The following is a 24596-nucleotide window of genomic DNA, read 5'->3' on the forward strand; positions in this document are numbered from 1 at the left end:
CTGCGGTGGCATTAGCCAAGCTGGCTCCATCCTCATCACGGTTTCCTCACAGTCTCTGTTGTCTCTGCCTGTGTCTGTAGCCACGGCAGTGACTACATCCATATGCCCACGTCCACATCTGCACGGGCAGCTGCAGCCACACCCACAGCTGTGCCCTCGTCTGTGCCCCTGCCTGCTGGGACAGCCGACTCCAGACCCAGATCCAGGCCCACATTCATGTTAGTCCCCTGGGGTCACTGGGACAAACCCCACAACCTGGGTGGCTTGAATAACTCTCAAGGCAGGAAGTCTCCGACCAGGGGCCCTGGGAGGGGAGGTGGGGGGCGGGGATTCTTGCTGTTTCCAGTTTCTCCCAGCTCTTGGCATTCCTCAGCTCCAGCCTCCTCCTCCTGCTATACATGGCCTGCTTTCTCTGTCCTCTCCGTCTTCCATAATGACACTGGGCATTGGATTTGGAGCCCAGTTGAATTTCCTGGGTGACCGCATCTGAGATCCTTAATTGTGTTTGCAAGTCTTTTTCCCAAAGGAGGTCTCAGTCCCAGGTCCCAGGGGTTGGGTTAGGGTGTGGATATGTAAGGATGCAAGCAAATAACAATGGGAGTTATTTCTGACCAAAGAATCTTAGCTTATTTTAATTTTTTATGATATATACTTATTCACATTCAATGAGCATGTGCTACTTTTGGAACCAAAAATAAGAAATCTATTACTATATTTAGGAATATAGGAAACCTTCACTGTGTCTAAAACTGACCCAACTGTCCTGTCATTTCCAGCTTCCTCTCCTGCCCCATCTCAGGGGCGCCTGCCCTGTCCTCTCCGACGCCCAGGGCATGCATGGTCCCAGCCTTGTCCTGGCCTCTCCCTCATCCCTCCCCCCTCCCCCCTCCCGTCTTCCCCACCTTTGCCCCAGGTGGGGCTCGGCCTCTGCACCCTGGTTTCTTTTCCATACGGAGGGTTGGGGATGCCCACCCCCTGTTCTAGGCAAACGCATGGCCCCAGGATCCTCAGAGCCTTCGGGGACAGCCTGGCCTCACCTGCCACAAACCCTTCACCCCAATTAAAACTGAATCCAAGCCCTGGCTGGTGTGGCTCAGTGATTGGAACGCCATCCCATAACCGAGGGGTTGTGGGTTCAATTCCCTGTCGGGGCACGTGCCTAGATTTCGAGTTCCTCCCTGCACTGGGCGCATGTGAGTGCGACCCCCACTCTGGGTGAGTGCAGACCCCCAGTCTGGGTGCCTCCGAAGGCAGCCAACCCTCCCTCACATCGCTCTTTCCCGCTCTCTGTAAAGAAGTAAATGGAAAAAAGATGTCCTTGGGCGAGGATTTTTTAAAAAAAGCTAAATTAAAGAATGGGGGTCTTACATATCTTTGTAGATTATTTTATTTTTAGGTTTCAAAATAACTGCTCTGGGTATAACGTGCATTTGCATATAAGTATTGAACATGGGAGAGGGGAATATGTGGAATCTATAAAACTAAAAATGCAATCAAACTGAACATGAAGAAATAGTACACGCTAGCTGGAGAAACTAATGAAGGTAAAAAATTAGAGGTGACAAGAGTGGCCCAGCACCACGGGCCTGAAATAACTGTAGAAATTCAAATACATGTAAGTGTTTGGAGATGGAAGCAACCGACCATCTGCTCTGACTTGCTCGGGTGTCTGGCCGGGAGCTGGTGCTCGTTCGCTCGCTCGCTCGCTCGGCTCCTGGTAAGTTGGTCCCCTTCCCCCCTGGGCGCGGCACTTGAAGTCCTCGGCGGAGCACAGGCTCGAATTCCTGTGGAGGGTCGCGCTCTGCACCCGCGCTCCGTCAGCCCCGAGGAGACTCCGGCCTGTGATCCTCTGGCTTCAGTCAGCAGGCACTTTATTATGTTCTCTGCACAAAACCTTAAAATAATGGCCTGGGAGTCATAAAATGAAACAGTTTGATGAGAGATGTCGCAGTAATGAGCAGTAATGAGAGGCTGTGGATGTCTGGGTGAATGGAATGAACAGGAACCTCTAAACCAAGCCGCCTTCGCTCTGCTGCATCTGTCAGTTTCCAGCTGTCTGTGGAGGAAAGTTGCGAGCCCTGGCCGGTGTAGCTCCGTGGATTGAGCACGGGCCACAAACCAAAGGGTTGCCGGTTCAATTCCCAGCCAGGGCACATGGGAATTGAAATTCTGCACAAATTCTACACAAAATCTAGTACACGAATGTACTCGGCATTGCTCATAATAGTCAAAAAGCTGAAACAACCCCAAATACCATGAACAGATGAATGAAGAGGCAAAATGGTACAGCCAGACAATGGCATGTGATTTGGCCATGGAAACGAGGCTCCACCACATGCTACCGTGTGGATGAACCTCGAAAACATCGTGTTGAGTGAACGAAGCCAGACACAAATCGCCATATATTGTGTGATTTCATTCATTGCTATGAAATGTCCTGAATGGACAGATCCGTAGAGCCAGAGAGCAGATTGGTGGTTGCCAGGGCCTTTGGGGGTGTGGATTGACTACTAATGGGTGTAGGGTTTCTTTGGGGGGTCGGTCATGAAAATATGAAAAAGTTTATCCTGGTAATGTGCAAGTCTGGGGATATACTTGAAGCCACAGAATTGTATGTGAATTATTATCTCAAAGCTGTTATTGTCCCACCCCCCGCAAAAAAAAAAAAAAAAAGGGAGGAAGGGAAAGAGAAATTTTTTAGAAAGAAAAGTTACGTGTGATCAAGACATAGCTCTAAATACCTGGATAAGAAATCAGCTCTGAGACGCTGCCAAGGGGCAAATGCAAGGAACAGAAGGGTGCGCAGAAGGTGATGTCGTGTGTGGCGGAATGTGCGGTGTGGCTCACTGCACTTGTGAGTACACCTGCGCACACCTGGAAGGACACACAAGAGACACGAGGGGTTTCTTTGTTCAGAAGGTCGAGCCTGCCTTTTTCCACTCCCCTTGACCTTGGCTTAATCATCCCAGGTGTCTCCTCGGAACAAGTTTTTCCGCTGGGTCCCTTTGAGACTTCCTTTCTTTTCAGGGTCGAGTCCTGAGTTTCTGTCTCACTTCCAATAAGAACATTTACAGAAAATGCAAGTCCCCTCAAATGGTAGGCTTCAAACTTACTTTGTGTTCATGCCCCGAAAAACAGTGTTTTTTAAAAACTGCCTTCCCCACCACATCCAAACATTTTTATTATATAAATGGAGAATATTTTAAAATATATTTTCAAAAACGATTAGCCAGTCACTGACCGGCGGTGGGCCGTCCTTGGTTGATACGAATGATGGTACTAGACACGTTCTCCCCGTGACTTGTTTTATTTCCCCATTTGCCAGATCAGTGTCCTGGGACCCAACAGACCATGAACTTGACACAGCTGCCAAACAGCTGCTCGTGGTATTGACATTGTCAGGGGGACCGAGCTTACCTTGATCACACTGTATGCATTGAGGACGGGTGCTCTGTTGGATGGATGAATGGAGTGATGGGGAAAACATTGAATGAGTGAATGAGTGAGTGAATGGCAGGAGCGGCGCTGCCGAAGGCTGCGTGAGGTAGCGGTGGAGTCCAGGGTTTGAAGTCTGAGAAAACCTGTGTTCACTTCCTGTCCTGCCACTGCCCAGCTGTGTGGGCTTGGCAATTTCTCATCTGGAAAGTGGGTTGGGGTTTTTTTCCCCCCAAACAATGGGCAGGGTTACATTTTCTCTTCTTTTTGTTTTTAAAAAATGTATTTATTTTTAGAGAGAGGGTAAGGGAAGGAGAAAGAAGAGAGGGAGAGAAACACCAAGGTGTGGCTGCCTCTCACACGCCCCCTACTGGGGACCTGCAACCCAGGCATGTGCTCCGACTGGGAATCAAACCGGCCACCATTTGGTTCACAGCCCGCACTCAGTCCACGGAGCCACACCAGCCGGGGCATGAAGTGGGTGTATTAATAGCATTGTCCAGCCCTGTGACTTTGAGCCTCTATGCTTATCAGCAGCTTAGATGTGTGGCCTCGGAAAATTAAACAAGCTCACTGAGCTTGGCTTTCCTCGTCCGTCTTGGTTAGGTTTCATCTAGCTGTTGATGTAGAGATTGGGTGTGTGGATTACTTAGCGCCACCCCTGCAGGCAGGATTGCTGAATTAGCACTTGGTATAATTGTTACTCCTTTCCCCGACGCCCTTGGCCTTGGCCCTGAATTAAATATTTGTTGGGTCAGAGCGCCCTCTGGTGGGCACAAGGAGACACAGCTCAGGGGAAAGAGGGACCCAAGTTTAAACCGACGGTTATTTCATTCTGTTGTTCAACACACTTCCTTGAGCCCCTTCGTGCTGGGTGATGTTGGGGACCCATTTATGACAGAACAGTTTTGAGTCCGCCCTCCCAGGGCTCACAGTTCAGCCGGAGAGACAGAATGACAGCCCAGAGGAGGCACCTGACCTAACCCTTGGCATTTAGGCTGGAGTGAGGCCCAGAGGACACGCCACACCTTTCCCCACCTCCTTCCTGGGCCATGGCGAGACGCTGGGCTTTGTCTTGAAGTCACTGAGGAGCGGTGGTAAGTCCTGAGCTAAGGAGGGGCAGGGGCATATATGAGGTTTGATGGGAAGGGGCGACTCCTGGACAGGGGTGGGGCCTAGAGGGGGGCGGGTATCAGAGTAAAGCCGGGGGCTTTCCAGAGAGAAAAGGATCCAGGCCACTCCCAGTCTAAGGGAAGATGGGCCGGGCTCCAGCCTGAGGCCACACCCACTCCTGCCCAGAGCCTGGCCCACCGGACTTCCCCTCTAAACCCCTTCAGCCCCGAGGAGGGTCCTGGTTCCCCAATGTCCGCAGCAAGTCTTGGCCTTTGGAACAGGCCAAGGGTGACAAGAAAAAAAAAAATGACACCAACCGGGAAGGGGGAGAATGGGCGTATATGTGCACACACACGCGCGACAGAGATGAGTGTGGGAGGGAGCTGGGTGTGTGTGTGTGGGTGTGTGTGTGAGTGGGGTTTGTGGATATGTGAGGATTTTAGCAGGTGTGTGTGTGTGTGCAAAGATGTGTGTGTACCTGGGTGGGTGGGTGTACAATTGTGTGGTGTGTCTGGGTGTCCGTGAGTAAGTGTGTCTTCGCGAGACTGTGACACAGGCTGACGTACGCCTACTTCACATCTGAAAGCTACCACCCCTGCACTTGCCCCTGAAAGGAGTCGCCACCGGGAGTTTGCACGTCCTGAACAGGGTTCCAAAATTTGGGTGTTGCCCTCCGTAGAATCCCTGCATATTGGGGCCTCTCCAAGTGCAAGGTCAGTAACTTCTCTTGTGGCATAAAAAAAAAGAAAGAAAGAAAGAAAACAAACACAAAAACAGAACCCCTGGGAAGAAAGGAAGCCAGGACTGGATGGGAAATAGTCTCAGAGGATAACTGTTATTTTAAAGGAAATCTGTGTAGGTTTATCTCAACCCCACTTCCTCGCTCAGCTCCCTTCCGCCGTTTCGTGTTCTCACCCACCGACGGAAGCCAGGCCAGGCGCCTTTTCGGGGCTGACCCTGGGGAAAAGGACGAAGGCAGTTTTTTCTCCCTCGTTTCCCTGATGAGGAAATTGAGGTTCGGGAGAAGGAGAAAAAGAGTTCGAACAGGGTCTGTCCGACTTCAGGGTCTCTCTCCTCACCGCCCTCATGCCCCCGGGAGGCGCAGAGCGGATCCCTCCGGCCGATGCCGCGGAGCTGCTCCCGCGCCAGGACCTAACCTCCCCAACCCCGCATACGCAACACCCCCTGAGGCTGACCCTGTCCTGGCCTCTTGGCGCGCTCAGGCGTGACGAGGGTGCCGCCCGACTCCCTCGTGTGTGACCAGGTCTTACAATAGTCGGAGGGAGGAACCAGGGCCCCGGGAACGGAAAGCAACCCCTGCCTGCAGCAAGCAGTGATCACTGCAGTGGCGTCGGCCCACGCGAGTCGCAGAGCACGCGGTGCCCACCAGGGGGCGCTCCAGGACCACTGGTTGGAGACGCGCGGTTGGAGGGCGCTTCCCCAGTGCTCAGGTGCACGGGGCTTAGTAACCTGCTCAGACTGACTCAGCTCTGAAGTGGGGAGGTGAGTTTCAACACTAATTACAAAAATAACAATATTTTTGTATAGTTCCTACCATATCCAAGGACTGTTTGAAGCGCTCAGGTTGATTTTTTATTTTTATTTTTATTGAAATACACATAACAAAATTGACCATCTTGGCCCTTTTTAAAAAAATATTCATTCATTCATTCATTCATTCATCCATAGACAGAAGTGAGGGTGCCCGGTGCCCGCACACAGTAGCTGCTATTTCCAGCTGTTGAATGACTGACGGACCGGACGGACCTCGGGGGCTTGGCAAACCGGACCCCGATGCGTGCCCAGCGAGGCAGGTGCGGGGACGCTCCGGCCCGGCGGGAGGGTCATTCCACGCAGCACCCGGGATTGGAGACCCTTTCCCTAGGAGTCCCAATGCGGGCTGAGACGTCTCCTCGAAATATTAATATAACAAGAAGAAGACGAGATGGCATCTGTTGGGGCTGATTTGAGCTCCAACACATCAGGTCTTCTTCAATCCTCTCGGCCACCCTAGGAGGAAACCTCTATGATGCTTGCTCTTTCAGATGAGTACCTGGAGGCACAGAGAATTTAAGTAACCCGCCTGAGGTCACAGAGCTTGCACGGGTCAGTGCTAGAGGTGAGATGGGCAGCCTGACTCCAAGTCCCTCCTTGCCCCGTCCCCCTAACAGTTTCCTCTCTTCCAGTCACTCCATCATGGGTCCTGGGAAGGGGGATCCAGAAAGTCCCTGCCTGTGGCGCGATGGCGTTTCTGTGTCCGAGTTCCATTGTTTTCTCTTCGGTCACAGTGAAAGGCGGGTTTGGAGACGAAAGCTCCTGGCGCGCCCTCTGGTGGGCACCGTGGGCACCGCAGCTGGTGCGGCCTCTACCCTAGTCGTGGGTAAAGGGGCGTTTTCTGCGGACTTCCTCCCTGAAAATCCCAGCACGTTTGAAACCACCCCAGGAGGCACCTACGTTTGGGGGCTGAGCCTCCACTGGCACCATTGGAAACCCCTTGGGTTGAAAATAACACTGAAAGCCCCACTACCATCTCAGGCTCCTCAAGGGTCCTTCCACCTGCAAGGCCTGGCTAGATGCTCATGTTGGGGATGTCCGGGACAGGAGGGACAAACGGAGAATCAATAGGGGGGCGGTAAGATTTCCCTAGCCTCTCTCAGCCTCTCTGGGTGCTTCTCACCATCTCTGCTCCCAGCTCTTTTCACCTTTCAGCATCCCCAACAGGCCAGACCCCTCCCCTGACCCCTTTAGGGGTTCCCCAAAATGGGCAGTGGCCAAGCCCACCCCCACTGCCACCACCAATCTGGCTCCCAGAGTCCTCACTGGCCACGTCAGAGACAGCTCCACCCAGTTTAATTATTCCACTGCTCTGTCCTGTCCCCCGCATCCCTCCAAGTGGAGCTGAAAGCCCAGTGGGAGCTCCTTCTTGCCGGGCTGTGAACTACACCCCGTACAAAGGGGTTCCCAGCTTAACGGTAAGCGGCATTCACGTGACCACTTCAAGGGGAAGGGGTGAGAGAGGCCACATCATGCTTTAGTTCCAAGGGGAATAACCAAGAAACTCAGGCCAGGCAGCCACCACAGTCAAGAGGACAGAGCTGGCCTTCAGATACCTTCTTCTGTGAATTTCCATTTCTTCTGCTTTCAGCAAAGCTGGGGTGTGGTCCTCGCTGTCTACTTTTCTCTGGTGAGAGGTGGGAGGGGACACACAATACAGAGAGATGTCCCCCCGCCACCCAGTCTCTCCCAGCAGTAATCACAGCACACTCCACACTACTTACTCCCTGCAGCGCTCTCTCCTGCCCCGTTTCCGTAGCAATGATTTGCCCAGCGGTCAGGCTGCCCCAGATGTTCGTGGAGGGCGATCAGAGCAGATTCCTGGGCCGCCCGGCCAGTGCTGGCAAACCCACAGCTCTGGCACGAAGGGCCCAGCACCTGCACGCGGGCACATTTCCCGGATGGGTCTTCTGTGCCTTGTCAGGTGTGGGGGGCGTACGCGCTGCAGGTGCTGGACTCATGGAGCCCGAGGGACCCAGCAGTGTGGGCATGGCAGTCGAAGTGACATAAACAGAGGTCACCCTCATGGAAGGTGGAGGGGACACAAGCGCGTGACAAAATCGCCCTGGAGCGTTCTTCAGCTGCCAAGTCCAAAGCCAAGAAGAAAGTTTGTAAATATTTTTATTTACATGTTGTAAGTTCCAGGAGGCCGTCCATGTGCAGGAGAAAGGGGGATTCCCACCACCACCACCCCGCTCCGGCCCTGCTCCCGGTTTCAATCTGAGCACCTGAAATGAGTGCAACCCTGTTGTACAGGGTTTCTTTCTTTACATTCCTTGGGTTACTACAAAGAGTCTGTATTTTTAAAAATCAATGCATGAAAGAAACGTTTAACAAGAAAAGAAAGAGGGGTGTTCGGTGGAGATGTGCGGGGCGCTGCCCGGCCCTCTACTCCACTTTCACGTGGGGGCAGAAAGAGCATCTGTGTCCCTGGGCAGAAGGGGGGACGCGCCCTGAGTGGCCCATGAGGCGGTAGGTGGCACTCTGGGGCTCCCATGCCCTCTCCTCACAGTAGGTCCTCTTGTTCTTGCTCTCCCCACTGCTGTCTGCTCTGGCCTCAGCCCTCCGCACGTGGAGGCTCCGGGCTGAGCGCCCAGAGGCCCGGAACCTCACCGTCTTCACCTGTTTCCGGGCCCAGCTCCTGGGGCTGCTCCTGCCCCCCCTCCCGGGGGCAGCTAAGGCTTCAACGTCCCGGACAGCTGGGGCCTCTGCCCCCGATGTTGTGCAGCTTCTGCCCTCCGGTCAGCGCTGGCCTCTGCCCTCTGATTAGCTACAGCCTCCACCCTCTGATTACGCACATCTGCCCCCTGGTCAGCCATGGCCTCCACCCTCGGATCGCTGGCAGCCTCCCCCCTCCCCCCGCTGTGGTTGCTGCTTCCTCTCTCAGGCACAGCCTAAACGAGGCCCAGTTGACCTTGGGCCTCCATCGCCTTGTGGGGGGCTCAGGCACCACCAGTCCATCTCCTGCGTTCCCCCGCGTTACCCCGCTGATTGGCGCTACCTGGCACCCCCTCCCTCTCCACCCTGGCAGAGTCCGGCTGGGCCTCACTCACTCTGGGGCTGGACCTGGGCGCCCAACCCTTCACCCTCCGATTCAGCTTTCCTCGAGACACCTTGCTGACTGACATACTCTCGCCCCCTGTTCGCTTTGGACGGCGCGGGGGGCGGGGCGGGGGGCGGGTTGTCTTCAAACGTGGGCACCAGCACGTTCACGTGGCGGAGGCCCGCAGGCGGTGCGCTGGGCTGCTTCTCCCTGAGCCGGAGGAAGGCCCCCACCAGGTGCTCCTCATCCTCGCTCTCCACGTGGCTCCCCAGGAATTCGCTGCCCAGGTAATCGACGGGCATTTTGTGCGCCTTCCTGCCACGCCCGGCGCCTCTGTGGCCCTTGTCACCCTCCTCTCTGGAGGTCTCAAAGTCGCTGAGCTCGCGGTTGCTGGCGTTGCTGCTGTCATAGGTACCCACGACCAGCTGGGAGGAGAGGGATCGCCATCTGCTGGACTCTCCTCCTCAGTCGGGGCTCCTCCGGGCTTTTGGGGGGATGCTGGGGTAGGCGCGGAGTGCGCTTCCCAATGAGGCGGGCAACATCCTCCAGGGTGCGGCCTTCTTCCTCCAGAAACCGGGTCAGCCGCTGGCGAAATTCCGCCTCCCTGGTGGCAGTCTTGGAGATGACCCTCCAGACGCCCCCCGCTGGCCTAACCTCGCGAGGGATAAGCACATAGTCAGCCTGCACCCTCCACGATCTGCAACATCCCCACGGTGGAGTCCCCTCCCTGCCGAACACCTCGCCGATCTTCTTAAAGGTCACCGCGGGCTTCAAGGCTTCCACGAGGGCGTCCGGATCCACATCTTTGTCGGGGCCGCCACAGAGGGTCAGGCAGTCGGGGGACCGGAGGAGGTCCCAGGGGAACCAGCCCCCCACGTGGCTTTTCTCGAGGGTCTTTAAGCTGTCCAGGGTGAGATCTGGGGTGGGAAGGCCGACGAGCCCAGACTGCAAGAAGCCCCTAGTACGGGGGTGGGAGTCGCGGGGAGTGGGGCTCCCCAGCAGTGCGATTGGCAAGTCTCACCTCTCCAGCAGGGATGAGCCAACACTTTTCATTTCTCCTCCTGCAACAAGTTTCCGTCTGGACCAAGGCCGGCTCCCCCCAACGACTGGTGGGAATCCATTTTCGGGATGCGTACGTGAGCCTGGGTGAGGTCATCCTGGAGTTGAAAGCCCACTGCAAGCTGAAAACGTGGGGTGTCCGCCCCAAGTTGGGGTGCATGGGCTCCCCGCGATTCCTCCTTCCCCGGGCACCAGGGGCGCGCCTGGAACTTGGGAGAGGACTTCGCAGACAAAGACGGCCCAGCCGTGGCTATTCGATAGGCCGAAGCGCTTGGAGGAAGCAACCCAGCCCTCCCGGGAGGGTCCCCCGCCCCTCGGCAGGCTGCCACCCCGGTCCGGGCTGACCTGGACCCGCCTCCCGCCTCCCGCGCGCTGCTGTGCCTCGGAGCTCCGGGGAAGGAAGTTCCTCCTCACCCTCCCCCAGGACCAGGCCCACCTCCCCCTTCTCATCTTACATCCCCCAACACGGGAAAACTGACAGGGGGGGTGTCCACTCTCTTTGGGGCACCCTCACTCCCCTCCTGCACAGGGGTGTGGCTGCGCCCAAAGCCTCGAGCGGGCCACGTCAGCACCTTCCCCGAGAAAGGCGCCGTTTCCAAACCTGCCATCCTAAACGGCCAAGCCCGGGAGGTGGGGGTGCTAGTGGGACCGCCCCCTGAGAGCCACTGACACTGCGTATGACCATTTTCAATTGACACGACTTCTGGTCCCAGACGTGTGGGTGGAGAAGGCGGTACCAGGGGTCCTACTGCACCAGCCCCTAGCGCGGGCTTGGCTCGCAGTAAGTGCTCAATAAATATTTTTTGAATGAAGTGAATAAATGACCCTAATTGTTCATTAGTAGAGGCTGACTGAATTTTAGGATCTGCTCTCACAGTGAAACACTGCGCAGCTACTTAAAAAAAAAGATACTCAAGTTTTATGGAGCCTAATGACGAGACACTCCCTTAAGCGCTTTCTGTGAAGTCCTCGCCATAACGTTAAACATAATATGACGATCATTCCCATTTTATAGCGAAAGAAATAAATCACTTGCTCAACGTCACAGGGCCAGGGAATGATGGTCTGAATACAAATCTGGGGTGTGTGTGTGTGTGTGAGAGAGAGGGGGGGGACGCCTACAACCCCCGCCAACCATGGCTATTTCTGCGGAGGGGCCTGAGGCCCCACGGAGGGGGCAGCGACAGGCACTTTTACTCCCTGTCCTTTTGGATTGCTTCGAGTTTCAGCAATCCAAAATGTTAATTAGGAAATTAATGAAACCCAAGGTCCTCAGATTCCGCCACACACCTAGTGGGTCCGGCTGCCTGAGACGCGGGGGGCCAGGATTTGCAGTCTCCCAGGCAACGCTGGGGCAGCCGCGTTGACGCGTCTCCCTGGCAACGCTGGGGGCCCTCCGCAACTGCAAGCAGAGCCGCAGCCGCGGCGGCGTTAGTAATACTGACAGCAAACTTGTGCGGAGGGTTCTCTCGAAACCAGACACTTTGCGGTGTGCTGAGTGGGCCTGTTCTGAGACCTCAGGGCTGCCATCTCACACATGGGGGAACTGAGGCTGGCCCGACGTCGCGCAGCTTAAAGTGAAGATGAGCTCTGGGGTCACCAGCCCGGCAGGCTCAGAAGACGCAGCGGATCCTCCTCCGCTGCCCGCATCCCCGGAAACGCCTCTTCGGCGTTCGCTGCCTGCAGTCCATCCCCACCCCAGCAGCCGGAGCGACCTTTGAAGTCAGATCTGTCTCCGGTCCTTTTAAAATCTTCGTTGTAATCGAAGTCCTCACGAAGCCCGGTTAGGGCTCCCCCACCCCCCTCTCCCTTCCTCTGCTCACTCCACTCCGCCACCCCTGCCTGCTCTTTGCTGTTTCCGCCAACACGCTAGGCTCGGCCCCCAACCTCAGGGCCTTTGCACTGGCTGTTTGAGCCACCCAGAACGCTCAGCTCTCCCCTCCTCTGACAATCTCCCTCTGCCCTCCCAGTTCCACCGCCCAGAATCCTTAACCCTTTCCAGGCCACCAACCCTTTCCAAGATGAAATGTCTCAGCGCATAGAGACTGCATCTATGAGATTACAAAGGAAACCAATTATAGTGAAATTCCAACAGCAGCCGCAAAAAAAAAAAAAAAGCAGCTGTAAAATAGTGGCTTTAATACACGAAATCAAATGAACGCGTGTAATTTTATTTAACTCAATACATGCGATTTTATTGACTCCTGAAGAGATCAAAGGAAGGGAAGAGACAGCAGAGAAAGAAGAAAGAAAGAGGCCTGGGGGTTGGGGGAAGGTTAGAGTCTCCGCCTTTGCACGGTTGTTGACTCATTCCGGTCGCTTTCCCTGTTGCACAGCTGGGTCGTTAGCCTTCGCTGGATTGTCTCTTCCTCCTCCTCACCAGCTCCATCCAGGCCTCCACGGCTGGCTCTCCCCTGACATCCCGATGGCGCCCCTCCCGCTCGGTTTCTTGCCCCGCCTCCCAGTGGTCTCCAAGGCAACGCGGAGACCAGAGGTAACTGAGAGGGTGAGACCCCGGCCCGGGGTGAGGGCCAGGCAGCGCCTCTCCTCTGCTCCTCATCCCTTCCTAAGGTCTGATGCCCTAAGTCATCATCCCTGAGTAACTGCTTCGTAGAGGCCCTAAGATAAACCCGCCTCGGAGAAATAATGGCGAAAAAATCCAAATCTGAGCCCTGGCTGGTGCGGCTCAGTGGACTGAGTACCAGCCTGAGAACCAAAGACTCTGGTTAGATTCCCAGTCCAGGATGCCACGATCCCTTCCCAAAGGCCGCGCGCGAGAGACGGGCCTCGAAGGCCCAGTGCGTCCACCCCCGTCAAGGGTTCCCCTGGCGCCGCCCGCTTGGGTGCCCGCTGAGGGGCCCGGTGACGACCCTCGGGAGCAGCCTCGTGGGAATTCCCAGGGGCTCAGGCCAGGGGAAGCAGAGGCGGGCGTTTGCCCTCTGGCTCGTGGCTCCTGGGCATGGCCACGCCAGGCAGGGTCTGGAGGTGCTGCGAGAGCTTCCTGGGCGGTGGCCCCCAAAGGTCTCAGCAGATCTGGGTCCCAGCTCCCTGGGGCCATGGCCAACAGGGCGTCGTGGGTGGAGGCCTGGCTGGTTCCCTGCGGTTGGCCTGCACGCTGGCCCGGGTGCCCTGGGGGCTAAGAGCGGGATGTGACCACTGCACCTGCTCCCGCAGTGACGTCACCGCCTCCTTCCACACCGCTGCCCAGCGGTCTCCATGGCAACCACCAGAGCATCGCCTCTGCCTTTGGCCAGGCCCAGCCGCATTGAAATCAGAATCTGTCAGAGTCTGAGGAGGGTCATGCAGAGGTGAGGGGCCAGCCACCAGCTTTCAGAAGGACCCTCTCCCTTTATCCTTCTGGGAAAGGGCTGATTCCGGGGGAGAGGGGACAGGGGAGGTACGAAACGAGCCTGAAGCATCTTCTTGGGTCAGAAAGTAAGGAAATGCTCAAAGAATCATGAGACCAGGTGGAAAGACACTGGGTTCACTTGAAGGGCTCCCGCTGAACAAATCTGAGACACTCGGAGCATCGACGTTACAGCTGGGGTAACATTATAATGCTTTCAATAAAGTCAGTGTCCATGAGTCCATGTGGATACAAATAAATGGACAAATGCAAAATTTGATGGAGGAATATGGTTTTTTTTGTTTTGTTTTTATTTTTTTAATTGTATTTCTTTATCTTTAGAGGAGAAGAGAAGGAGAGAAGGAGAGAGGGAGAGAGGGAGAGAGGGAGAGAAATATCAATGTATGGTTGCCTCTCGTGAGTCCCCTGCTGGGACCTGGCCTGCAATCCAGGCATGTGCCCTGACTGGGAATCGAACCGCGATCTTCTGGTTCGCAGGCCCGCACTCAATCCACTGAGCTACACCCACCAGGGTGGAATATGGGGTTTTATGTTACCTCCTATGAAACTTATGACTCAGAAAAACACAAAAGTATCTTTCCGGTGGAATGCCCTTGTTCGTAGGGCACACCCACTGTGGTATTCAAGGGTAGTGTCCAGAACGGCCCACCAGATTGGAAATTCACCCTCAAAATGGATTCAGAGGGAAAAGAAGTTCTTTGCAACTCTCTTATAAGTTTGTGATTATTTTTAAAAATATATTTTAATTAAAGAGAAATGTCTTGTCCTGGCTGGTATTGCTCAGTTGGCTGGAGCGTCATCCCACAAACCGAAAGTCCGCAGGCTCGATTCCAGGGCAGGGCACATGTTTGGACTGCGGGTTCGGTCCAAGGTGGGGGCACATTCAAGAAGCAACTGACTGATGTCTCTCTCCTTCCCTCTCTCCTTCCTTTCCCCTCTCTCTAAAACCAATAAGCATAAAATCCTGGGTGAGGATTTTAAAAATATAGTCCTGTGTATGTGGCCGCCTTTACAATGTCCATTCCTCCCCTCCTTCCACCAGTAATGAAAGCCATAAGGTTTGGGTCCAACAGTCTCTAGATCCCTAGCTCCAGAGACAAATGACTCAAATTCACCCTCCTGACCCTTCCCCACTTCTGAGCCCCTCCCCCATTATTTCTGAGTGACTGGCTCAGAAACGGTCACCCAGGTCACCAGGGCCTAAGCCAACTGGAGACTTTTATCTCCCTAGTTAAGAGATTGGTTAGGAGCTGGACTGTGAACTCAGAGTAATTAGAATAAAGCTCAGGGAAAGGAGAAAAACCAGGAATGAAACGCAGGACTTTTGTGACTAGTTATGAGGAAGACACCCATCTTGGAATCACGAGAGCACCCACTTTGAGGATGCTTCCTCAGCATCCCGAGGAAGGCTGAGCTCAGGGAGCCATCACAAAGCCATGGCCTCATCCTGATGCCGTCGTAGACCTTCCCAGCAAACTACGCCCGGCACTCTCTACCTCTGAAGCTTTATTTTTTGAAATATTTTATTTATTTATTTTTAGGCATAGGGAAAGGAAGGGAGAAAGAGAAGAAGAGAAACATCAATGTGTGGTCGCCTCTTGTGCGCCCCCTACTGGGCACATGGCCCACAACCTAGACGTGTGCCCTGACTGGGAATCGAACCAGCAACCTTGTGAATCCCAAGCAGGTGCTCAATCCACAAAGCCACACCAGCCAGGGCTGAAACTTCATTTTTAAACAGCTTTTTAATCCAAATGCAACATACACAATAAAGAGAGCACAAAATACAAAAGTGAATGGCAAAGCCACACTTCCTTCCTCAGCATCCTGACTCCTCGGCCCAAACATTTGAACTGCTACGACACCATTCACTGAGAAGAAGGTGCCTTAGTGTGTCACCTAGCTTGGCTCCTGTTCTCTCACTCCATTGCTGTGTGACCTTTGGCAGGCTAATTTCCCTCTCTGGGCAGTGTGGTGATTTTGTCTTGTCTAACGTAGCTAAGTCGGGCCTGTGTATTCTAGAATACCTTTCCCCAGGCGGCCCTGGCTGGGAGTTGGCTAAAAGAGAAATTCTCATGAGACTTAGAAGGCAGGTGTGAAGCAGCCGCCATTATAGTGGGAAGCTCTGCACAGGGCCCAGGTGCTGCAAAGGCTCATGGGTGTTGTCACCACCCCACTGGTCCCCTTGTTGGCTTGGGCAGCACCGGGCCTCAGCCCCACCTGCACCTGCCAGCTATTCTCTTCCAACTTCCATAAATTTGGGGCCAAGGACCTGGGAAGCTCCATGGGGGCAGACGCCAGCTTCTCCTGTGGGTCACACGTGGAACTGAGGTTGGAGGTGGCAAGAGACACATGGCTATTCTTATAGGTTCCAGTTTCCCACCTACCCAGCCAAATGGCCAGAGACCTAGGACCCAGTTCCAGAGGCACCGACCCCAAGAGAATTTTGCGCCCGCAACACTCTGCTCCCTGGGTCGTAACTTTCTGGTGTCCCCACCACCCCTTTCCAGCTATGATCACCGAAGATCCTGTCTGCATAAGAAGTTCCTGACCCATGCCACTCACAGGGGGCCTGTTTCTCTGCTGAGTACCAGCCGTCCTCTATAAAATGACAGCAAGAAGGAACGTGTGCCCTCTCATCTAGGGCTTTTAGGAGCCAGCTCTTTGACGGCGATTTCTCTGAAGTCTTACTATGGCATTAAAAAGTCACGTGCGTGCTCCATCACGTAACAGTGTCCCTTTTCATGCAGAGATGATTTTCCCTCAAAAAGTGAGCAAAATTGGCAATCAAAATATCTTCCATGGGGGCCCTGGCCCAGTGGCTCACTTGGTTGCAACGCTGTCCCGTACACCCAAAGGGTAGGGATTTGATCCCTGGTCAGGGCACATGCCTGGGTTATGGGTTCGATCCCTGTCAGGGTGTGTACGGGAGGCAACCGATCAACGTTTGTCTCTGACATTTCACGCTGATGTTCTTCTCTCTTTCTACCCCACCTCACCCTCCTCTCTCTGAAAACTTAATGAACGCATCCTTGGGTGATAATTAAACATCTATCTATCTATCTATATCTATATCTATATCTATCTATATATATGAATATGTATATTTGCCACGGGGAATATAAACTGGTGCAACCACTGGAAAATGACATGGAGGCTCTCTAAAAAAATTAAAAACAGAACTTCCCTATGATTCAACAATTCCACTTTGGGGGATTTATCTGAAGGAAGGAAACACTGATTTGAGAAGATATGTATATATATATATACACCCCTGTGCTCACGGTAGCATTATTTACAATAGCTAAGACATGGCCACAACCTCAGTGACCATCAATGGGTGAGTGGAAAAAAATAAGTGGTGTGTATGTGCAATGGAATATTATTCAGCAACACAAGAGAAAGAAGTCTTGCCATTTGGAACAGCATGAATAGCTCTTGAGGGCATTCTACTCAGCAAAAGGAGACAGGCAGAGAAAGGTAAATGCCATACAGGCTCACTCGCGTGTGCAATCTTTCTTTAAAAACCCAAACTCACAGACACAGAGAACAGACTGGCAGCTGCCAGAGGCAGGGTAGGAGTGGGCAAGAGACACTGGTGGTGAAAAGATGCCACCTTCCAGGTGCACGATGAACAGGTGCTGGGGATTCGATACACAGCACGGCGACCAGAGCTAACAGTGCTGCATTGCACGTTTGAAGATTGCTAACAGAGTGGATCTTCAAAGTTTCATCACAAGAAAAAAATAACTTTGTAGCTAAGGGTGGTGATGAATGTTTTCAAAGCTTGCCAGGGGTTTCTGACGCCCTGGGCTCCGAGGCACAGGTCTGGGCTAGTGCACGTTCCAAACTGAGAAACAAGCGACAGAACAGTGTATTTATTTGACCCACCACTCTCAACTGAGGTGGTTCCTTGCTCCAGGCTCCGGGCGATGTGCTGGACAGACCCGAGGGGGTGAGACAGGCCCCAGTTTCAGGGGCTCCGTCCAGCGGTCGAGGCAGGCTGGGTCGGCCTGTTTACAGTCAGGGAGAGAAGCCCCAGAATTATCACCAAGGTGTGTTCTCATCCTTGCCATGGGGCTTGCAACACAGAATATGCTAATTGGGATATGTTTTACCAAAGTCTTTTTTAAAATATTTGATTTGTTTATTTTTAGAGTGAGGATAAGGGAAGGAGAGAAAAACATCAATGTGCAAGACATATGTGGCTCTATTGCCTCTCACGCGCCCCCTACTGGAAACCTGGCCCACAACCCAGGCATGTGCCCTTGACTGGGAATCAAACCAGTGACCTTTTCATTTGCAGGCTGGCACTCAATCCACTGAGCCACACCAGCCAGGGCCTGTTTTGCCAAAGTTGAAACAGAGAACTACATAAAGTGCTTTGGGGGCTCTGAGCATCTTATTCCACCTGGCCTCACCAAGGTAGACTTCCTGGAGGAGGTGACACTGGAAGAGATCTTGAAGGAAAGTTATATAATAGCCATGATTTTAGAGAAGAAGTATCATTGACAGGAGAGAGAACCATCAATCAGTAGCCTCCTGGTTGCTACCTGGCCAGGGATTGAACCTGTAACTTAGGTATGTGCCCCTGACCAGGAATCAAACCAGCAACCCTTTGGTGTAAAAAACGACGCTCCAAGCCCCTGAGCCAACCAGCCAGGGCAGTAGTTCTGTGCTGAAAAGCAGGCATTGCATCACTTACATAGGGCATACTACACGCCAGACAATATTTCAAGTCCTACATCCGCATTAAGTCATGTGATTCTCATAACACTCCATGAATTAGATATTACTGCATTGATTCAGTTGCTTGTTCACTCAACAAACATTTACAGAGCAGCTCCTGGATTTTACAGCCAGGAATACTGGGAACCAGAGAGGTTAAATCACTTACCTAGGGCCACACAGCTAGCAAATTCTTAAATTTTTGATTTAATATTTCTGTGATTTTTCCGCTCGTATCTTTTACCCAATTTTTAAAAATTGGGGATGCTGTTGGTTTTTTGCTGAGAAGTAAGAAACTTTACAGATGAGCCCTGGCCAGTGTGGCTCAGTGGATTGACCACCAGCCTGGGAACCAAAGGGTCACTGGTTCAATTCCCAGTCAGGGCACATGCCTGGGTTGTGGGCCAGGTCCCCAGTAGGGGGCGTGTGAGAGGCAACCACACACTGATTTTTCTCTCCTCTTTCTCCTTCCCTTCCCCTCTAAAAATGAGTAAATAAAATCTTTTTTTAAAGCTTTACAAATGAAAGGAAGTAGCATACTATCTGCACTGTGCGTCGTAACTGCGTTCCTCGTTAGCTGGGTCTGGGTGCTGGAGACACAGCAATGAACATGACAGACAAACTCTGCTGCCCAGCCCTGCCTGGTGTAGCTCAGTGGATTGAGTGGGGGCCTGAGAACCACACGATCAAGGTTCGATTCCCAGTCAGGGCACATGCCGGGGTTGCAGGCCAGTTCCCAGCAGGGGACTCATGAGAGGCAACCATACATTGATACTTCTCTCCTTCCCTTCCCCTCTAAAGATAAATAAAATCTTTTAAAAAATTTTTAAAAAACTGTATTTCATGCTTAGTCCTTTCACTGCATTTAAGCCACGATTTAGTCAAGAAAAATGATTCGAAAACGAAAGGCAGAATGTCAGGTTTGTTACTTCAACATCTGAGGCAAATACTCCAAGGTCCACCATAACACCCATGATAAGTGATCTGTGATCTAGATTATGAAAAATGAAAGGAAATGGAGAATTTTGTCCTGAATCTTGGACCCCAAGGCAGAGAGTTCAGCCACTCGTGAAGCCCCCGCTCTCATTGCTGACATGCTTGTTTCTGTTTGGGTGCGTCTCATCCACCGGTTTTGTTCACAAGCAACGCTCCTGATGTATTTCCCAACCCTAACAACACTGACGACACCCAGGTATGACTTCTGGGTTAGGTCTTACGGGATCTGCTGCTTCTGCTGTTGCCACACGCACACACACACACGCACACACGCACACACTATCACATACACAAATGCATGCTTACACACAAACACACACTTCTGCATGCACATACATGCACAAATACATACACCCAACCATACACCGGCACACATACACATGTGTGCACAACTGCCCGTGCATGTATAAATGCACACCTGTATACCTGCATTCACACATGTGGGCATGCGTATGCATTTACGCACATCTCTACACAAGCATGCAGGCACATGGGTGTGCACATGCATACATATAGCGAACCCTGTGCTGGCATACACACAAGCATTTCTACTCTTTTGGAAGTAAACATGAGACCCCATTACGGCTTTGCAGGGAGGTGGAGGAGAAGTGCGGTGGCGTGACGTTTTCTGTTTTCAATCCTGCTCTGTTTGAATGTCTAACACGGTGCAGATCTCATTTTGAAAACGTCCCCAGGGGCTATTTTGGCAGTGGGACCAGCGGTCCTGCCTTGTTTTCTTCTTTATGTGGATCCTCGTTAAACAAAACCAACTCCCACAACCTAAAAACAACGCTAGGCAGAAGCCACGCCCACAGTGCTGGCCGCAGCCGCGATGACGCTTGTTTTCCTTTTCCCGCAGGCCTGATGGCCGCTGTGAATCCGCTGCTGAATACAGAGTTCTTTTTCAGCCCTGTCTGAAAATCCAGGCCCAGGCACGTCCTCACGCGAGAGACGGTGCAGCCCGGCAGCTGCCACCGCCCACGTTCCTCAGGCTCCAAGAAATGATGGAGCATCTGTCAAGGATTCATTCAGCCCTGGGGACACCGAGCGTTAGGAAAACAGACTGTCGTGTGATGAGTTCGAACACAAGGGCTTGCTATTCTGGGTGGCTTCCTGCTGGCCAGCTCTGGATATTTCCCTTGCGCTTCCTCATCCGTGGAAGTATTTGTTTTTTAAGTATTTTCTTTTTTAGAGAGAGGGGATGGGAGGGAGAAAGAGTGGGAGAGAAACATCAGTGTGTGGTTGCCTCTCATGATTTCCCTACTGGGGACCTGGCCTGCAACCCAGCCATGTGCCCTGGATGGGAATCGAACTACCGACCCTTTACTTCACAGGCCCGTGCTCAATCCACTGAGCTACACCAGCCAGGGCCCATTCAGATAGTTTTTAAATCCCCCTCTGTGGATTATTCTGGATCCCTGTGACCAACATTAGATCAGGTAGCTGCTTAAAAACTGCTACCAGGCCACACAAGCCAGGACACGATTGAAAAGGAAGTGAGACCAGATTGTTTAAGAAACATTAAAATATTCTAGGCCCTGGCTGGTGTAGCTCAGTGGATTGAGCACAGGCCTGCGAACCAGAGGATCGCGGTTCGATTCCCAGTCAGGGCACATGCCTGGGTTGCAGGCAGGTTCCCTGCAGGCCAGTTCCCAGCAGGGGATGCACGAAAGGCAACCATATATTGATGTTTCTCTCCCTCTCTCCTTTCCCTCTCAAGATAAATAAATAAAATCTTTTAAAAAAAAAGAAAAAGAAACATTAAAATATTCCAAAAAATACAATAAGGAAAACACTTTGAAAATAGGGGAGGAAATATATCAGTGGAATAATTTCAAATACAGGCATTCATGGTTTCACAGTTTTTTAACTTTTTTAAAAGATTTTATTTATTTATCTTTAGAGGGGAAGGGAAGGAGAGAGGGAGAGAAATATCAATGCATGGTTGCCTCTTGTGTGTCCCCTGCCGGGACCCAGGAACTGGCCTGCAACCCAGGCATGTGCCCTGACTGGGAATCGAACCGCAATCCTGTGGTTCACAGGCCCACGCTCAATCCACTGAGCTACACCAGCCAGGGCTTTAACTTTTTTAAAATGGTTCATTGGTCACATACTAGCTTTCAATTTCCAATGATTCAAGCTCGCCCCTCACAGCTTCAGAGTTTTTCCTACTTAGAAAAATATTTCTTCCATGCCTGAGAGCATATATTCACTCACCAAAATTTTGGGCACTTCATGGCTTCACAGTTCACTTTTAAATTTTTGACCCATCTGGAATTTATTTTGGCGAAAGGAGCACAGGAATCCAGCTTTTTAACCCCTCGCTCTCCAAAGAAAGCTTTGACCCTTTGGTCCTGCTGACTGGCAGCTCTGCTGTCGTGGAAGCCGAAAATCCTGGGACAGTTGGGGGGACGGAATTGTTAGGAATATACAGGGTGGGGCAAAAGTAAGTTTATAGTTGTTCACACGGAAAATGATATGAGAATAAATAGTACTGCAAGATTAAATTCCTCTTCTGTACTCCCAACTGTAAACCTGCTTCTGTCCCATCCTGCATACATTCATAATGCATTTTATGATCTAATAGGGCTTACTCTTGCCCCACCACATGTTACAGGTTTTTTTAGATTTTATTTTATTTATTTTTAGAGAGAGGAGAAGGGAAGCAGAGCGAGAGGGAGAGAAACATCAATGTGTAAGAAACACAACAATTGGTTGTCTCTCGCACTCCCCCAGATGGGTACCTGGCCTGCAGTCCAAGCATGCACTCTGACTGGGAATCGAACCGGAGATCCTTGGGTTCACAGGTTGGCACTCAGTCCACTGAGCCATACCAGCCAGGGCAGTTACACTTCTTTTTCAAAGTTTCCTTTTTGGAAAAAAAAAAGATATTATTTATTAATTTTTTAGAGGGGAAGGGAGGGAGGAAACAGAGAGAAACATCGAAACATCAACGCATGGTCGTCCCTCACATACCCTCTATTGGCCTGCAACCCAGGCATGTGCCCTGACTGGGAATTGAACCTGTGACCTTCTGCTTCCCAGGCTGGCGCTCAACTCACTGAGCCACACCAGCTAGGGCTCAGAGTTTCTTGGTTACTCTTATAGGGTAAACATTTTTTAGCAGCTTCTCTTGCACTCCTAAATTAATCTCCAAGAATGCAACAAAGAGGTAGTGGGAGTTTTCATTTTTTTAGTTAAGTTATGAAAGACTGTCGACCACTGGGCACATTGCTTCGCCTGAATGTCAAAGGCACAGGGAGGTCCCTAGGCCTGTTCTCCCGCCCTCCCCCCCCACGCTGCTGCCCCCACACCAGATCAGGCCTGAGTTGTTCACTTGCACTTGCTTGGGCTCTGAACAGCTCCCTCCCCTCCAAGATGATCAATTATCCACCATCTGCAACTCTGAGAGTTTCATTCTATGAGTGTCGGACCTTTCTGGAATTAATTCCGATGTAAGGGAGTGGCTTCTGGTTCCCCAAATATTTAGCTTGTTGTCCCAACACCATTTTCTAAATAATTCATCTCTCACACCAATTTGAAACCCATCTATCTATGTCATAAACTGTAATCGTATATTTATGTGCCCCTGTTTCCAGACTCAAACCCTACCCCCACCCCATTCTTTGGCCAGTACTGAGCTGTTTTCATTATCAAGGTTCATAGCGTTACATTTTAATATTTATCAGACCCAGTGCTTTATTACTGACTTCTCTCTCCGTTTTCTGGTTGTTTAGTTCAGATTTTTCCTCCCTATTCTCACATGTTGACAACTCACCTGGCACTGGTAGAAAATGCCTCAGTACACACATCCAGAATCTCAAAAGCAGCCCTGGCTGGTGTAGATCAGTGGATTGAGCACTGGCCTGCGAACTAAAGGATCATGGTTCGATTCCCAGTCAGGGCACATGCCTGGGTTGCAGGCCAGTTCCCAGCAGGGGACGCACGAGAGGCAACCATACATTGATGTTTCTCTACTTCTCTCCTTCCCTTCCCCTCTAAAGATTAATAAATAAAATGTTAAAAAAAAGTCTCAAAAGCAGTGGCAGGGAATCCACGCTCAGTTTTGATCTCGACCATTCTGTCGGTGCTCACCTTCCTTACCTAAGTGTGAAAGTCAGAGGACTTGCAAACTTGCAGAGGACTTGCCGTCAGAGACTGCAAACTACAGTCTCTGGTATGAGCTACATTCACTGTTGTTCCAGAACATTCCCTCTGAGGCCAAGCCACAGGGCTGTGCTTTGAGCATGGCCAGACTGGATGTAGACACTGTGCCAGCCCCTTGTGCCCGTTGCGGGTATGTCAGAGGAAACCGATTGATGTGTCTCTTACACACTGATGTTTCTCTCCCTTCCCCTCTGTCTAAAAATAAATTTAAAAAATCTTAAAAAAATAAATATATATAATAGGTATTAAATATATAGATGTATATGTGTATGTATCTGTACTTTTGTGAAACAAATATATCTATGCATTTATTAAGATATTAATGTATCATTATTCCATTAAAAAATATTCACCAAAAAGGATGATCACATACCTTTTTTCAGGATGGCTTGTTTACTGAAAAGTCAAGCTTGGGCAGAATGGTGCCTCCTCTGGTCCTGTCCCTGCGTCTGCCCCCACCTGGGGCCCTGGGGGATTTGCCGAGTTGATGGACGGACAGGGTGGGTGTAACTAGAAGGAGTGACTACCTCTGGAAGGGACTTTGAAATATTGGCCCAGTAGGGTTTTCCCACAGTGGGGACAGGGCGGAGGCCCCAGTCAGCAAGCCTTTCCTTAGGTCTTCCTGGGGAGGACTCCAGCGCCCAGTTACCTCACAATCCTCCACGTCTAGCTTCCCTCTGGTCTCCTATGCATCTTCCCTCCCTCCCTCTTTCCCTCCCTGACAACCTTTATTCCCCTTTCCCAGGACCCCAAACTTGGCCCCTCTGGATCCACTCCCTTCCTGAAATGTCAATTATTCCATCTGCAGCTCTCTCACTGACAGATGAGAGATACAAGATTTTGGATATAGATACAATGGCCAAGGGATCGTGAGTCAGCACGTGGGACCCAGAAATGGTATTTAGCAAAGAGCTGGTGACTGATGGAGTGGCCACCCTGGTTCAGGAGTCCCTAGCAGGTGCTGAGATGAACTTGGGGAAAACTAAGTTTTTAGGTGAAGACCTCGGCTTCTGTCTGAGGGAAGGGGAGGCAATTTTCATCATCCAGCTGCTTTTAAAAATGCATTCCCAGATAATTCACATCGCGAATTACCTGACCTAGAAACATCTAGAAGCCCCAAGATCTGTTGGAGAG

General features: G+C 51.9%; 1 protein-coding gene across 1 annotated transcript; it reads right to left on the minus strand.

The window, feature by feature from the left end:
• Positions 1-8246: 8246 nt before the first annotated feature.
• On the minus strand, positions 8247-10812 carry CCDC8 (coiled-coil domain containing 8 subunit of 3M complex). Its single transcript, XM_037059782.1, is given in 8 exon segments — positions 8247-8646; positions 8649-8819; positions 8822-8954; positions 8957-9076; positions 9078-9215; positions 9217-9579; positions 9581-10062; positions 10719-10812. Coding segments are annotated over 8 exon segments (1539 nt in total). The 3' UTR covers positions 8247-8608.
• Positions 10813-24596: the final 13784 nt, after the last annotated feature.

This window comes from Sturnira hondurensis, unplaced genomic scaffold, assembly GCF_014824575.4.
Source record: "Sturnira hondurensis isolate 20B ecotype Veracruz unplaced genomic scaffold, ASM1482457v3 Scaffold0001020, whole genome shotgun sequence".
NCBI classification, from domain to species: Eukaryota; Metazoa; Chordata; class Mammalia; order Chiroptera; family Phyllostomidae; genus Sturnira; species Sturnira hondurensis.